This window comes from Muntiacus reevesi, chromosome 6 (genome assembly GCF_963930625.1).
Source record: "Muntiacus reevesi chromosome 6, mMunRee1.1, whole genome shotgun sequence".
In the NCBI taxonomy this organism is placed as follows: Eukaryota; Metazoa; Chordata; class Mammalia; order Artiodactyla; family Cervidae; genus Muntiacus; species Muntiacus reevesi.
In genome coordinates this window covers 31,082,914-31,097,921 of record NC_089254.1, presented here as the reverse complement: position 1 = coordinate 31,097,921, position 15,008 = coordinate 31,082,914, and the positions used below count along the sequence as shown (strand labels likewise).

The 15,008-nt window shown below is 37.8% G+C and overlaps 1 protein-coding gene across 10 annotated transcripts in view; it reads left to right on the top strand.

Moving 5' to 3' along the window:
- LOC136171023 (phosphatidylcholine translocator ABCB4-like) overlaps window positions 1-15,008 on the top strand; it is a 93,379-nt gene that overhangs the window by 44,085 nt on the left and 34,286 nt on the right. For 9 of the 10 annotated variants that reach the window (XR_010663736.1, XR_010663737.1, XR_010663738.1 and 6 more), the window contains 5 exons: window positions 6,972-7,143; window positions 9,227-9,340; window positions 11,037-11,147; window positions 11,361-11,486; window positions 14,481-14,684. Coding sequence is in view for 7 of the 10 variants with exons in the window: in XM_065939727.1 (XP_065795799.1) it covers window positions 7,039-7,143; window positions 9,227-9,340; window positions 11,037-11,147; window positions 11,361-11,486; window positions 14,481-14,684 (660 nt within the window). In the remaining 3 variants the exon portion in view is untranslated. The remainder of the gene's footprint in view (window positions 1-6,971; window positions 7,144-9,226; window positions 9,341-11,036; window positions 11,148-11,360; window positions 11,487-14,480; window positions 14,685-15,008) is intronic. The other variant, XM_065939731.1, reaches the window with a different exon arrangement.

The following is a 15,008-nucleotide window of genomic DNA, read 5'->3' as shown; positions in this document are numbered from 1 at the left end:
TTTTGCCTCGTTGCATTTCTTCTTCTTGGGGATGGTTTTTGTCACCACCTCCTGTACAGTGCCAGGAACCTCCATCCATAGTTCTTCGGGCACTGTCTATTAGATCTAATCCCTTGAATCTATGTGTCACTTCCACTGTATAGTCATAAGGGATTATATTAATAGAAGGTGCCCCGGTGATACAGGAACCTTATTTGCTTATTGTCAAGTTCAAAGCAGGAGAGATTAACAGGACAAGTGTATTCTAAACCCCTTCAACATAGGGGAGAATATATTTCTATAACTAGCATATACCAAAATACAAAAGGTAATTGTGAAGGTAAGAAACACTAGAAATGTAGCACTCTTGACCTGGGTGGACCAAAGAATCCCAAACTCCAGCTGACCAGCTCTCTTAGTAAGCCTTGGGAGTAGGCCCTACACAGCAAGATTCTGCCCAGCAGAGACAGGTTAATATTTATTCTGTGAAAAACTGGTATTGAGTATCAAAACACCACAGAACAATCGCGTTCTAAATCCTGTTTTTATATCTTTGTTTTGCTCAGGCCTCAAACAGAGTCCATCCCCAGGCAAGGATACTGGAGTGTGTTGCCGTTTCCTTCTCCAGGGGATTTTCCCATCCCTGGGATCGAACTCAGGTCTCCCTCATTGCAGGCAGACTCTTTACCATCTGAACCACCATAGAAGCCTCCATTTATTAATACTTGTGGGGGAAAAAGATCCACTACTTGTCTGGAAAAGTCTGCAGGCAGAGGTTACACCTGTCTTTATTCACTGTAGTGCAGAGCAAAGTACTTAATGTACTCAGTGAATCACATCTGGCAAGTGTCAGGATTGAAGGGTTGAGCAGATGCCTCAGGTGGCAGGGTTCCTGGGCCTTTGATCTGCAGCTCGCAGTGACTGCTAGCGTGTATAGCACTCTTGGCCAGCCTTGAAACTTGGGGACACGTGTCAGAACCTGAGCACCAAGCTTACATTTTAAACAGTGTGTAACTCAATAGGCTAGGGACCAAAACTAAGATCTTCATTTTTGACTTCTATTTAAGAAACCAGATTCATTCTGCTTACACTTTAAGGGTTATGTGAACATTTTAAATAGTGGAAGACAGGATGTCCTGTGGTGCAATGAACGATTCAGTCCAGAGACATTCTCTAAATTGATTGGTTGAATCAGGATTGCCTGTGTCTTCATATCACTGTACAACTGAGATTCGCATTGTAGAAACTTGCTGCCACAGAGATGTCCATTAGTCACCCTAACGTGAGGCCTGTAAGATGTAGACATTTCCTTTCTTTGCTTAGTCTGTGACTAGTTGAGCTCATTCTCCAGGGCCTATTCATAGCCTGTCAATGAAATAGAATATTTGAATTGAAGATTGTGACTATAATCTTTACATCTCAGCCATATTTGCAGCTATTCTTTCTACAGTATACATGGGATCTTCCCTGGCAGTCCAACGGTTACCACTCTTTTTCACTGCAGAGGGCGTGGGTTTGATCCCTGGTCAGAGAATGAAGATCCTGCAGGCCCACCAGTGCAGCCAAAAATAAAAAGTATAATATGCAGAAATTTGGGGACATAGGATTTCTGTACATCAGCTTATTTAGATGTCAGGCTAGAATTAGCTTTCTGAGAAAATTAACTTCATATCAACAGGTACCTATTTTACTTGCTTTTGAACTTATCCATCTTCCCTATCTGCCAATGTGGGCCAATTACCTCTAAGCATAATATTAATACATGATCTTTGACAGAAGGTCCACTGAAATTGGATCCTTAGTTACTATTGTTGTTTATCTTGCAGATATTTCCACTGGATTTTCTCAGTATCCCAGCTGATTTCAAGTTCAAGATAGCCTTCTTCCCCTTTAGTTAGTTTCTGGCCTTAAAGTGTGAACTCTCTACTGTAGTTGAGTTCTTCCTTCTTCCTGCATATCTTGTGTGAATTTTCTTTTCCTTTGTTTTTTTCCTTTGTTCTTATTTTTAAAATTCTTATTTAAGGCTGTGTTAGGGTTTCCTAATTTGTGGTTGTGTACCCTATGTATTCTTTGCAGCCAAAGTTGGAGAAGCTCTATATAGTCAGCAAAAACAAGACCAGGTGCTGACTGTGGTTCAAATCATGAACTCCTTATTGCCAAATTCAGACTGAAATTGAAGAAAGTAGGGAAAACCACTAAACCATTCATGTATGACCTAAATCAAATCCCTTATGACTATACAGTGGAAGTGAGATAGAGATTTAAGGCTCTAAATCTGATAAAGTACCTGATGAACTATGGACGGAGGTTCATGACATTGTACAGGAGAACAAGAATCAAGACCATCCCCAAGAAAAAGAAATGCAAAAAAGCAAAATGGCTGTCTGAGGAGGCCTTACAAATAGCTGTGAAAAGAAGGGAAGCGAAAAGCAAAGGAGAAAAGGAAAGATATACCAATTTGATTGCAGAGTTCCAAAGAATAGCAAGGAGAGATAAGAAAGCCTTCCTCAGCAATCAATGCAAAGAAATAGAGGAAAACAATAGAATGGGGAAAGACTAGAGATCTCTTCAATAAAATGAGAGATAGCAAGGGAACATTTCATGCAAAGATGGGCTCAGTAAAGGACAGAAATGGGAGGAACCTAACAGAAGCAGAAGATATTAAGAAGAAGTGGCAAGAATACACAGAACTGTACAAAAAAGATCTTCACGACTCATATAATGGTGTGATCACTCACCTAGAGCCAGACATCCTGGAATGTGAAGTCAAGTGGGCCTTAGGAAGCGTCACTATGAAAAAAACTAGTGGAGGTGATGGAATTTCAGTTGAGTTATTTCAAATCCTGAAAGATGATGCTGTGAAAGTGCTGCACTCAATATGCCAGCAAATGTGGAAAACTCAGCAGTGGCCACAGGACTGAAAAAGGTCAGTTTTCATTCCAATCCCAAAGAAAGGCAATGCCAAAGAATGCTCAAACTACCTCACAATTGCACTCATCTCACACGCTAGTAAATTAATGCTCAAAATTCTCCAAGCGAGGCTTCAGCAATACATGAACCATGAACTTCCATATGATCACATTGGTTTTAGAATAGGCAGAAGAACCAGAGATCAAATTGCCAACATCCACTAGATCATCGAAGAAGCAAGAGAGTTCCAGAAAAACATCTATTTCTCCTTTATTGACTATGCCAGAGCCTTTGACTGTGTGGATCACAATAAACTGTGGAAGATTCTGAAAGGGTTGGGGATACCAGACCACCTGACTTGCTTCTTGAGTAACCTATATGCAGGTCAGGAAGCAACAGTTAGAACTGGACATGGACCAACAGACTGGTTCCAAATAGGAAAAGGAGTACGTCAAGGTTGTATAATGTCACCCTGCTTATTTAACTTATATGCAGAGTACATCATGAGAAACGCTGGACTGGAGGAAGCACAAGCAGGAATCAAGATTGCTGGGAGAAATATCAATAACCTCAGATATGCAGATGACACCACCCTTATGGCAGAAAGTGAAGAAGATCTAAAGAGCCTCTTGATGAAAGTGAAAGAGGAGAGGGAAAAAGTTGACTTAAAGCTCAACATTCAGAAAACTAAGATCACGGCATCCGGTCCCATCACCTCATGGCAAATACATGGGGAAACAGTGGCTGACTTTATTTTTCTGGGCTCTAAAATCACTGCAGATGGTGATTGCAGCCATGAAACTAAAAGACACTTACTCCTTGGAAGGAAAGTTATGACCAAACTAGATAGCATATTAAAAAGCAGAGACATTACTTTGCCAACAAAGGTCCGTCTAGTCAAGGCTATGGTTTTTCCAGTGGTCATGTATGAATGTGAGAGTTGGACTGTGAAGAAAGCTGAGTGTCAAAGAATTGATGCTTTTGAACTATGGTGTTGGAGAAGACTCTTGAGAGTCCCTTGGATTGCACAGAGATCCAACCAGTCCATCCTAAAGATCAGTCCTGGATATTCATTGGAAGGACTGATGCTGAAGCTGAAACTCCAGTACTTTGGCCACCTGATATGAAGATCTGACTCATTGGAAACGACCCTGATGCTAGGAGGGATTGGGGGCAGGAGGAGAAGGGGACAACAGAGGATAAGATGGCTGGATGGCATCGCCAACTCAGTGAACATGGGTTTGGTTGGACTCTGGGATTGGTGATGGACAGGGAGGCCTGGCGTGCTGCGATTCATGGGGTCACAAAGGGTCGAACTTGACTGAGCAACTGAACTGAACTGAAATCCATGCCTCTGTTTTTAACCTATTGAATATCAAGAACTAACTATAGGTCTAATACCTACAGTAATTCAAAGTAGGTCTGTGGGTAAAATGTATTTCAAGATATCTGTACAAAGTAGAACATGATATGGAAATGGTCTGTGATTTCTATTGGCAACACAGTCACAGTTACTGCTAACACTGCAGGGGCTTGTTGCCTGCACTGATAATTGAAGGAAATGCTGAATTTTGGTTAGGGGTTAGCAAAATTAAAAGTGTAAATTTTTCCCTGGTCCAATTCCTTAACCAGGGATTACAGGTCGAATACCTCTGCTCTAAGGGGAGTTGATAGACAAAAATGTATGGGCCAGAACATACTTCCCCTAATAAAGGCTACTCAACTCTCCAACCAGTTTTCTTTACATAATAACATACCCTAATATAACTGAAGTTTGACTCCATGTAAAATGTGTTCTTTTGCCATTCTGCAGGACTCCTGATACCCCCACCTCTATGAAAGAGAAATTCTCAGGAAATTCTCTAACCTTGAAAGCAAAGGTCCCCACTCCCCTCTTTTTTCGTTTTCTGTTTTTCTATTCCTTAAGTCCTCTTGACAGCCAACCTGTGCCTGGTTCTCTAGCCGCTTCCTTTTTCTCTCACTGCTGTTTCCTGCACACAATAGCCCACACACCTCAGGATGTGAGTGTAATCAGTGCCGCTCCATTAGCTGCAAAAGGCGAGCCATCTAAGCAAAGGTAATTACAGCATGTCCATCAGTGTCCCCGGAACCCATGTCACTGGGGGCTGATGTAAACCTCCCTGCCCGCACCTTGCAGCCAGGCCCCCTGGAATTCAGCACAGCCCTGGGCGTGGGGTGCCAGCTGTCCCCCCAGGGACAAAGCTCTGCTGAGTCAGTGCATCGCCCAGCACTGAGGAAAGAGCCCTGGAGGGTCAGGTGCTTTCAGTAGTTAAAAGATATAATTTTGGGTGGCAGGATGCATTTTTTAAAATGCATCTTATTTGGTTAAACTAAAAAAGATATGATGTTGTTTGTTTTTGTTACAAACATTCTAATGGATGTGATATTTTCCCTAAAGTCTCATTGTACATCCAGTGGATTTTTTCTTTTCTGACTTTAAGGAGCCAAAATTAAATTTTTACACTCTCTGCATCTAGCATGGAATGAAAGGCTTAACTGAAATTGATGAAAAAACATTGTTATTTAACAGAACCATTCTAGACATGTGTACCTTCATATCTAGAAGGTATCAAATCCCAGAAGCCAGTAATAATGGATTTTACTTAATTTTAAAAATTATGGTAATAATAGAATGAGTGGTATTTAGGAAGAGATTAAATTCTAAAACAATGGCAATAATAGTAAGAATAGGATTTATCAGATTTTGCCAAATGTGTGCCAGCACTGTTCTAACAACTTTCTGACATTGTCTGTCCACCTCGCACCATCTCGCAAGGTGGGCATATTTACCTCCACTTTGTAATGCCATTTGCAGCCATATGCATGGACCTAGAGCCTCTCATCCTACATGAAGTAAGCCAGACAAAGACAAATATCCTATGACAATAAGGAGCCTAAAAAATGATACAAATGAACTTATTTCAAAACAGAAACAGACTCACAGCCATAGAAAACAGACCTATGGTTTCCAAAGGGAAAAGGAGGGGAGGGGAAATTAGGAGTTCAGGATTAACAGACACTCACTACTCTGTATAAAATAGGTAAGCAACAAGGACCTACTGTATAGCACAGGGAACTATACTCAAAATATTGTAATAATCTGTAAGGTAAAAGAATCTGAAAAAATATATATGTGGTGTGTGTGTGTGTGTAGATGCATCCCTTTGTACATCTGAAACTATCACAACACTGTAAATCAACTATACTTCAATTTTTAAAGAGCAATTCCATTTTACAAGTGATGAAACTGAAATCTAAAAAAGTTGAGTAAGAAACTGTATCCCATAAGTAGTGACCTCTTTGTACCCTGTACCCTGGCTTAATCAAAAACAGAACAAAACGGAAACCAAAGCGAAGCAAAAAAGCAAAGGCTGGAGGATAAGTACGCAAACTGGTAGAATTCCCATCCCTTACCCACTGGGTCAAGCTTCCCTGGTGGCTCAGATGGTAAAGAATCCGCCTGCAATGCAGGAGACCCAGGTTCAATCCCTGGGTCAGGAAGCTCAATGGCAACCCACTCCAGTATTCTTGCCTGGAGAATCCCATGGACAGAGGAGCCTGGTGGGCTGCAGTCCATGGGATCACAAAGAGTCAGACACGACTGAGTGACTCACACTTTCCCTTTCACCCAGTGGGACAGCGAGAAGACAAAGTAGCCTGTCCTGAGAATATAACTGCTTTAAGAGTCCCAAACAGTGTTTACAGTTTACATTTTGGTGTTACTCCTGGTGGGTGTGGTTTCTCTTCTTCCTCCCTAACCTTGACTTGTGATGCTGGCCATGAAGGTTGATGGTGAGGTTCTCCCAGGGTTGGGCGTTCAGTTGTGGATCAGCTGTGGGAACATTGATGGAACTGGCGGGGACTGAGGGAGATGGGTCCAGGCCAGTAGAGAAAAGGCTCAGATGAGTTCTGGTCCAGGCTGACCCTGCATTGGTTCAATTCCCACGTAGCTGGGTTTCTTGTTTGATGGTTTTTGTCCCTTAAACCTCTAGCTGTCCAGGAGGGGAATATAGCTAAGATTATGGATTCTTATCATATATCCCCCCTTCATTTTCGGGTAGGTATCAGAAACATCTAGAAAATGCCAAAAGGATTGGAATTTAAAAAGCTATTTCAGCGAACATTTCTATGGGCACTGCCTTCCTGCTAATATATTCATCGTATGCACTGGCCTTCTGCTATGGATCCACTCTAGTTATAGCCAAAGAATACATCATTGGAAATGTAATTACAGTAAGTCATTTTCCTAATATTTGTGACAAATCTGAAAATATTGTTTATCTGTCTACCTCTTCTTTCATTTTCCTCCTTTTTGAAGGATGATCCATGGTTCTAACCTTTTTACTTGGTTCTAACCTTTTTACTTGTGGCAAATCTTTGCTCAGTCCTGTGGGCAGAGCTGGCCTTCTAGAATACACAGAGCATAACATGTAGTTAGGCCAACTGAGAAACATATGGAGCATATAAAGAAAGATGGAAAGAATTTATGAATGAACAAATATCAGTTGGCACCATCCTCATGGTGCCTGTGATTTTCATTATATAAGAAAGTAAAAAAAAAAAGTAAACATTATTATACATAGGTCATAGTATGAAAGAACATTTAATTTATATCATATAGGCTATCCAAATACAAGATGAAAAGTGATTTTAGTTGTTTTTCTTCTATAAAATGAAAATAAGTTCATGTTATGATTAGAAAAATTATACATACTAGTGATACAAAAGATTAGAATACTTTTAAAAATTAGAAATTACTTACAATTAGAATTACTTATGATCTAAAAATCCATATATGCTTAATGATAACTTTTGGTGTATATCTTCCAGATTATTTTCTGTATATGGGTTTTTTTCTCTTGAAACCTAAATTGTATTATGCATATCTTTTTGTAAATTTTTTTATAAACTAGCAAGATATTGTGACCTTCTTTCCATGTCAGTGATGGTCAGGACAACATGTAACCATTCAACTAGCCATGTTTTAAAACCTGCACTTCCCTGTCTTTCTAAACAGAGGACATGGAACACAGTTTGACCCCTTGATGATGACTTAGGGGCATTATGAAAATGTATCATTTCAGAATGTTCTTTAGAGTGGTACCTTCAGAGCCCCATCGAAGTGTTGAGGGCTGTTTGGCTCGATGAGGTTTCATCACTGCCGAGTCTGTTTCTTCTCATGTTGGTTGGTCCCCTCTCCTTGTCAGCTTGGAAGCACTCCACCTCTCTTTACTTCCTAATTTGCTAAATTTTACAAAGCAGGGAGATTGAGCCTTGACTCTGGCATTCATCCTCTCTGGCCTGGTCTCCCCGTTTGTTGGGTGTAGACAGTGACATCTCCCAAATAGGAGGGCAGAGTGATCCCATGATACAGGGAGCCCAGTGATGCCGTCTTCATAAAGACCAAGGTCTCGAGTGTGTCAACTTTATGGCACTGCTTCTGGTAGGGACATTGTTTTGCTCTCTTGCTGGTCTTTCTGTGTATTGCAGATAGTAGATAGATGTTTGAGTTCTGGTATGTTAAGTGTTATTGTTTTTTGTCATCTTCTGAGAAAAGCCAAACTATAAGTAGATGCTTCACCATGCCCAGAGAGAAAGGAGTCATTTCTCTTCGTTTGTGTTTTTCTCAGTTAATGTATGCTAATAACCTAGATTTCTGAAACTACAGTCTTGACTTTTCTATATCAATTTGTTTTCGTTGAAAAAAAAAGGGAAATGTGTTAAGTTTGTGTGCTGTAGTACAGACTAATTGTGTAAAGGAATTATTAACTAATGCACACAGATGTGATTTATAATGCGTGAACTGTTAGTTTTTATGTTAAAAATCTTATTAAAATGTATGTGTGTGTGTGTGTGTATATATATATATAAATAACATGGCACTTTTTAAGGAAAGTTATATGGGGCCAAAATCTACCTTGGTTCATCTTGAACATTCTGTGTCATTCCATGCATAGCTAGAGAAAATAATTTAGTAATGAATAATACTGACGGAAAATGTTTTCCTCTGGTGGCAATGGCTTCAGAATCAAGGCAACAGGTTTGAAAAATCCTTCTGATTTTGTCTAAGCCCAGGAGAAGAACAACCAATAGTTTGACAAGATAGATGAAACAATATTTTTGAGGTTGAAGAAACGCATTTGTGCAACAAAATTCTGTAGTGACCTTGTAAATTTTGCTCTTGTGCTGAAGAAAGTTTTCAAGGGATAGACCTAATCTTGATCCTTCGGGTAGCCTGTGTTCCGAACATTATGTTTGAGGTGACAGTGGACACTGGGATGGGACAGGTAACTTTTCCTTGTGCTCTTTTGCTCAGGTCTTTTTCTCAATCCTGATCGGAGCCTTTAGCATTGGACAGGTGGCTCCTTGTATTGATGCTTTTGCCAATGCAAGAGGAGCAGCATATGCGATCTTTGCTATTATTGATAATGTGAGTCATTTATTATTATTAATGCTAAAAATTTGTTTGAGGCCTGGATAATTAAATCTGGCCTAAAAAAAAAAAAAAATCTGGTCTTATGCTAAATGTCCTGTAAAAATTAAGTGACATGAAAACCTCTGCTTATTAATGAATTAAACCAAATGCCTCTTTTGGATATTTGTGAAAGTTTGAAAAAATACCTCTTTTTCAAGGTTAATTATTTGCATTATATTCTGAGTCTGAGAACTCACAGGATCCCAAGATCAGTAATCTAAACCAGCTCTAAATGATGAGGAAACTTTTTCTGGTTAAGCCTAGACTTGACTATTTGTAGCATTCACAATGGTTCCAAATTAAAGAATCAATACAAAATAATAATAATTAATGGAAATGGGATTTCAAGTGAGGAATAAATGAGGTTAGACGTGCTTATTACCGTCCCTGCCTCAAGTTAGGATTTAATAAATTTAAGTTTGAGTTAGCCAATTGGGGAATAAAAGGCAGAATATGCTAAGAACTTTTATAAACAAGAACAGATTTTTAAAAAAAAAAAAAAAGAGTTCTCTCTCCAATAAATTTTATTTTAAAGAAAAAATATTTCTGAATGCTTATCTTTAATCAAATAGCACTGATCTCATTTGGGAAAGTGCATCTGAACTAATGTGTCATTGTTAGAGTTCAAAGCAAAGATGTTTGTCTTCCTAGTTTTTCTCCTTTGGTCTTTCATTTTGTAGCCAGACTGAGAATATTATGCTTTGTAGACAGGATGAGTGGATGGAAAAATGATTGGTGGGACCAAAATTGATAGTATGTTTTGCTGTGGGTTGCCCTTTCTCTCAAAAGAGAAAAAATGATCACTGTATATATGATATAATTTTGAATCAATTGTATTGCATAAGTTATCCTGACTGAAGTGAAATAAAGAAAATCATTTTGACACAGTAAAAGTGTTCTCTGCATTTACACAGAGAAAATACTAACTAGCTAACTGAAATGTAATTGTCTAGTCCAAGCAATTCCTGTTTCATCAGTCTAAGTCATGAGGAAATTGTTCAGCTTCTGCATATATTGAAAATTTACATCATTCCAAACTAACTTGTCCCTAACCAATTGTTCAGTCTTCTCAGTCCAGTCCATCACACTTATTGTTTAGGAGTAAGCTAATTTTCACTAAATGCTGAAATACCTGGATATATAAATTATAGTATATTTTGTAATTACAGTTGTAGGAATGTACATTTAGAAAATTTATGAGGATATGCCAGAAACTTAAAGTGAAATATCATATGAAATGAAAAAAATATATCCCTTATGTACTTTTTAAGAAAAACCTATTTTCAGAGAAGGAATACTTCCTTAAACACATAAACACACACACACACACACACACACACACACAGTCTTCAACTTGGGTTCTGACTCACGTCACACACACACACACACACAGTCTTCAACTTGGGTTCTGACTCACGTCACACACACACACACACACACACACACACAAACACACACACAGTCTTCAACTTGGGTTCTGACTCACGTCACAAACACACACACACACAAACACACACACACACAGTCTTCAACTTGGGTTCTGACTCACGTGAAGGGAATTATGCTTCTCTGGGTCCTGTTTTTGGAATTGCTGAAGCATATTCCTTAAAAATGCTATGATGGAATAGCCGTTGAATTTTGTTTTGTTTAGGACCCTAAAATTGACAATTTTTCAGAGAGAGGACACAAACCAGACAACATCAAAGGGAATTTGGAGTTCAAAGATGTTCATTTCTCTTATCCTGCTCGGCCGGATGTCAAGGTATTATATTTATAGGGATTCCTAATTTAGATTGATTGTTTAATCATCTTCAGGAATCCACAGTCTATTATTTTGATATGTATGTGCCTTTTCCTTTGGGGGTTATATAGTCCCTTAATTAATACTATTTTCCCAAATGTAAAATTGAGTCAGATTACTTCTCCTTCAGGCTTTTGATGTGAAGTGTACTCTTTTTCTCTCTTTCCCTTAAAGATCTTGAAGGGCCTCAACCTGAGGGTAGAGAGCGGGCAGACGGTGGCCCTGGTTGGGAACAGCGGCTGTGGGAAGAGCACAGTAGTCCAGCTGGTACAGAGGCTGTATGACCCTGACGTGGGGAGGGTAAGTGGGAAGAGCCCCGCTCTTCAGAATGGGAAGCTGGGTATCAAATAGCCCTTAGAAATTTTTTTGGTAACATATTTGCATGTGAATCCAATTTTGGTTTTAAAAAAATAGGGGAGGGGGCTATGGAATTGCAGTGCATCTGGATAAGACCTTCAAACCCTTGGGCTGTTTTGACAAAAGTAGTCAAGATGATAAAACTCAAAGAAGCTAGAAAATGCTCTCCTCTGTTCCAACAAGCTTTTCATAATCCATTATGTCACTGGAAAATAGTCATCCAAATCACTGAGAGGATTATTTTCAATGACTTACTGAGTTTGGTTAAAAATGTTCCACATTAGTAATTGTCAATAAGCTTGTGTTCAGGGTCACAAGGAATCTTAGGACAGTAATTAAATTCATCAAAGACAGTTGAGTTTTCTTCAGTGTTGGAATATCTGAAAGAGAAAGTGGAACAGTCTCCAAGAAACTGAGGACATGAGAAACAGTAATGGCCAATGGTATAGTTTTTTGATCTTTTAAAATTTTTGTTATAAATTCCAACTTACAGAAAAGTTGCAAGTAAGGAACTCACCTATACTTTTCACCCAGATTTATTAATTGTTTTTATTTTGACCTACTTGCATTATTATCATCTCTTTCTTACTACATGTTTGTGTGTATGTATAAAATACAACACAAACATACATACCGGTTTTTTTCTGAACCTTTGAGAGTAAGTTAAAGATATTATCGCCCCTTGACACTTACATACATTAGAATATAATTTTATTTTTTTTAATGTTATTGGATTATAGGTTGTTTTACAATGTTGTGTTCGTTTCAGGCGTATAGCAAAGCAGAATGTATTTTCTGAGAAGACAACATTCTCTTAATCACAAAACAATTATCAAAATCAGTAAATTTAACATTAATAAATAGGGGCCCACATTAAATATTCAAATTTCTTCAGTTGTACTGACTTGCAAACATTGAGTTTACCTGACATTGAAATGTATTATAATTATGAAAACAGAAGTTTACAAGTTACACAGAAAAACAAACAAAAAAAACCACAAAAAAGCATTAACATAGGACAGAGATTCTAGGATACTCGAATCATTTACTTTCTTTAATAAAATTAACAAAATTTCTTTGAAAAATCTGATACACCAAGTAGGAACATGGGCCCCTTCTCATTTCCTAAAACAAACTCTAGGTTGGTTTAAGTATAAACAATTTTTTTCATTTTTAAAAAAGAGCATAGTAAATACTTACATTGAGGATAAGCATTAGAAAACATCTTATTTTAAAAATTACTATTGGAGTAATACATTTTTAAAAGAAAATACACGTCAGCAGGAAAAAAAGTCTTCATAAATTCTGTAACTCAGAGATATTCACTGTTCACATTGTGATTTCAGTTTTCTTACTGCTGAAATAATGGAAAAAATGCCCAGTGGTATAGTTGATTGATTCAATTTTCCCTTAAATCTCTCTCCAATAAAAATCAGTAAAGCTATAGTTTAAGAAAGAAAGAAATTGGAATGAAAAATTTATGATACATGGTAAAACTATTATATTACTATTTTATAATTTAATGTGAATCTATCAGAGGCTATGACCATGCATATATGTCTTGAGAATAAATGTAGATTGGTAAGAAAGTTTCAAGAAATGCTCAATTTCACTTACATATGAATTAAATATAACCTATACCATATACTTATTAATTAGACAAATTAATATGATAAAAGCCAGTAAATTACAGTGAAGCAAATATATATTTATATATTCCTGCTGACACTGTAAATTATTAAAAATCTTTTTAGAGAGTTTGTTCAACCTTTATTCAGCAAATAATAAATACCCAACATGTGGCAGTCATTGTGAGTTAAGCAATTATTATTGGAGAAGAAAAAATGAAACATGCTCTTCAGTCTGGTCATTCTGTCCTTTTACTATGATTGTCCTTCAGTGTTCTTTGCACGAAGCCAAATAATCAGCAGGTGGGAAATGCAGAAGTACATTATGGTATTGATATATTATGTAGAGTAAAACATCATAATGTCATCAAAGTGATATGTAGACTAGGTAGGTAAATGGACATTTTAATTCAGATTTAATAATAGTAAGCAAAAATCGTCGTTATGCCAAAATACATAACTCAATATATAATCATTTATGGAGAATATTCCATCCATGAAAAGCAGTATACATAAGATAATAAAATCAAAAGAAAGAATAGACTTTATTTTTAGCCTTGCACATTGCTCTTTATTTCCAATTCCCATTTTTAGCCACGGAAATAAGTTAAATATTAGCTAAGGTTTTTTTTTTTTTTGTCTTGTCAGCAAACAGATTTTATTGAGCTATATTCTAAAAATAATATGTAAAGTTCTGATAAAGATTATTTAAAAGATGGTTTCACCAATGTTGAAAACACCCCAATTAAAATAATAGATTCCAGTGTATAAATTGAATGGTAATAATTTAAATAAAAGATTAAAGCATTCAAAATATAGCATCTTTGTAAACACAGCAAGCAGAAATAGCTGATAATCCCATTAGTGTCTCTTAAAAGAATAAAGACACAAACCACTGGTGCTGACTAATATTATGTGAGTGCCAGTGAAGAAACTTTATTGGCAGGAGTTCCCTGGTGCTCCAGTGGTTGGGACTCAGCACTGTGACAGCATGGCCTGGATCTGATTCCCTGCTGAGAACCAGCATCCCGCAAGCCAAGTGGCATGGCCAGAAAAAGGAAAAGAAAAAATTTTATTAGCACCATTTTATTTACATGCCATGTGGTAAAATCATAAATAGCTCATCTGTTTGTATGGATCCAGTGGATTTATTGTTATTTTTTTTTAACTGGCGGATAATTCCTTTACAGTGTTGTCTTGGTCTCTGCTCTGCAACGTGAATCACGTATTAGCTAAGGCTTTTTTGGTGACAAATGCTTTCAACATCAGATGGTTTAAAATATTTAATGGAAGTGTCTTGTTTCTTCAGATTATCATCGATGGGCAGGATATTAGGACATTTAATGTAAAGTATCTGAGGGAAATAATTGGAATGGTGAGTCAGGAGCCAGTGCTCTTTGCTACCACCATTGCTGAAAATATCCGTTACGGCCGTGGAAGTGTCACCATGGATGAAATAAAGCAAGCTGTGAAGGAAGCCAACGCCTATGAGTTTATCATGAGATTACCACAGGTACAGCCTCTGTTCATTTAGGTGCCCTCGAACTTCACTCATGCCAGCGAGTTCTTTCTTCAAAGCCTAAGCTAATAATGTTTGAGGTTCCAGGTTGTCCAACTTTGCTCGGTAGGACCTTGAATGATCCATTTGGAGGGTTAAGGAGTGTAGCTTGGTACCGTGACTCACAGGAAATTTTATACGGAGTTTGTGTTAGTAGTTTTTCAGAATGTGACATGATTTATTGTGATTTGTGACTCATTACGCTAGTCAAAATGAAACGCCCTGTTGTCTCCCATGAATCCCTAGACTCCATAGCTTCTATTTGAAGTATTTCAAGAG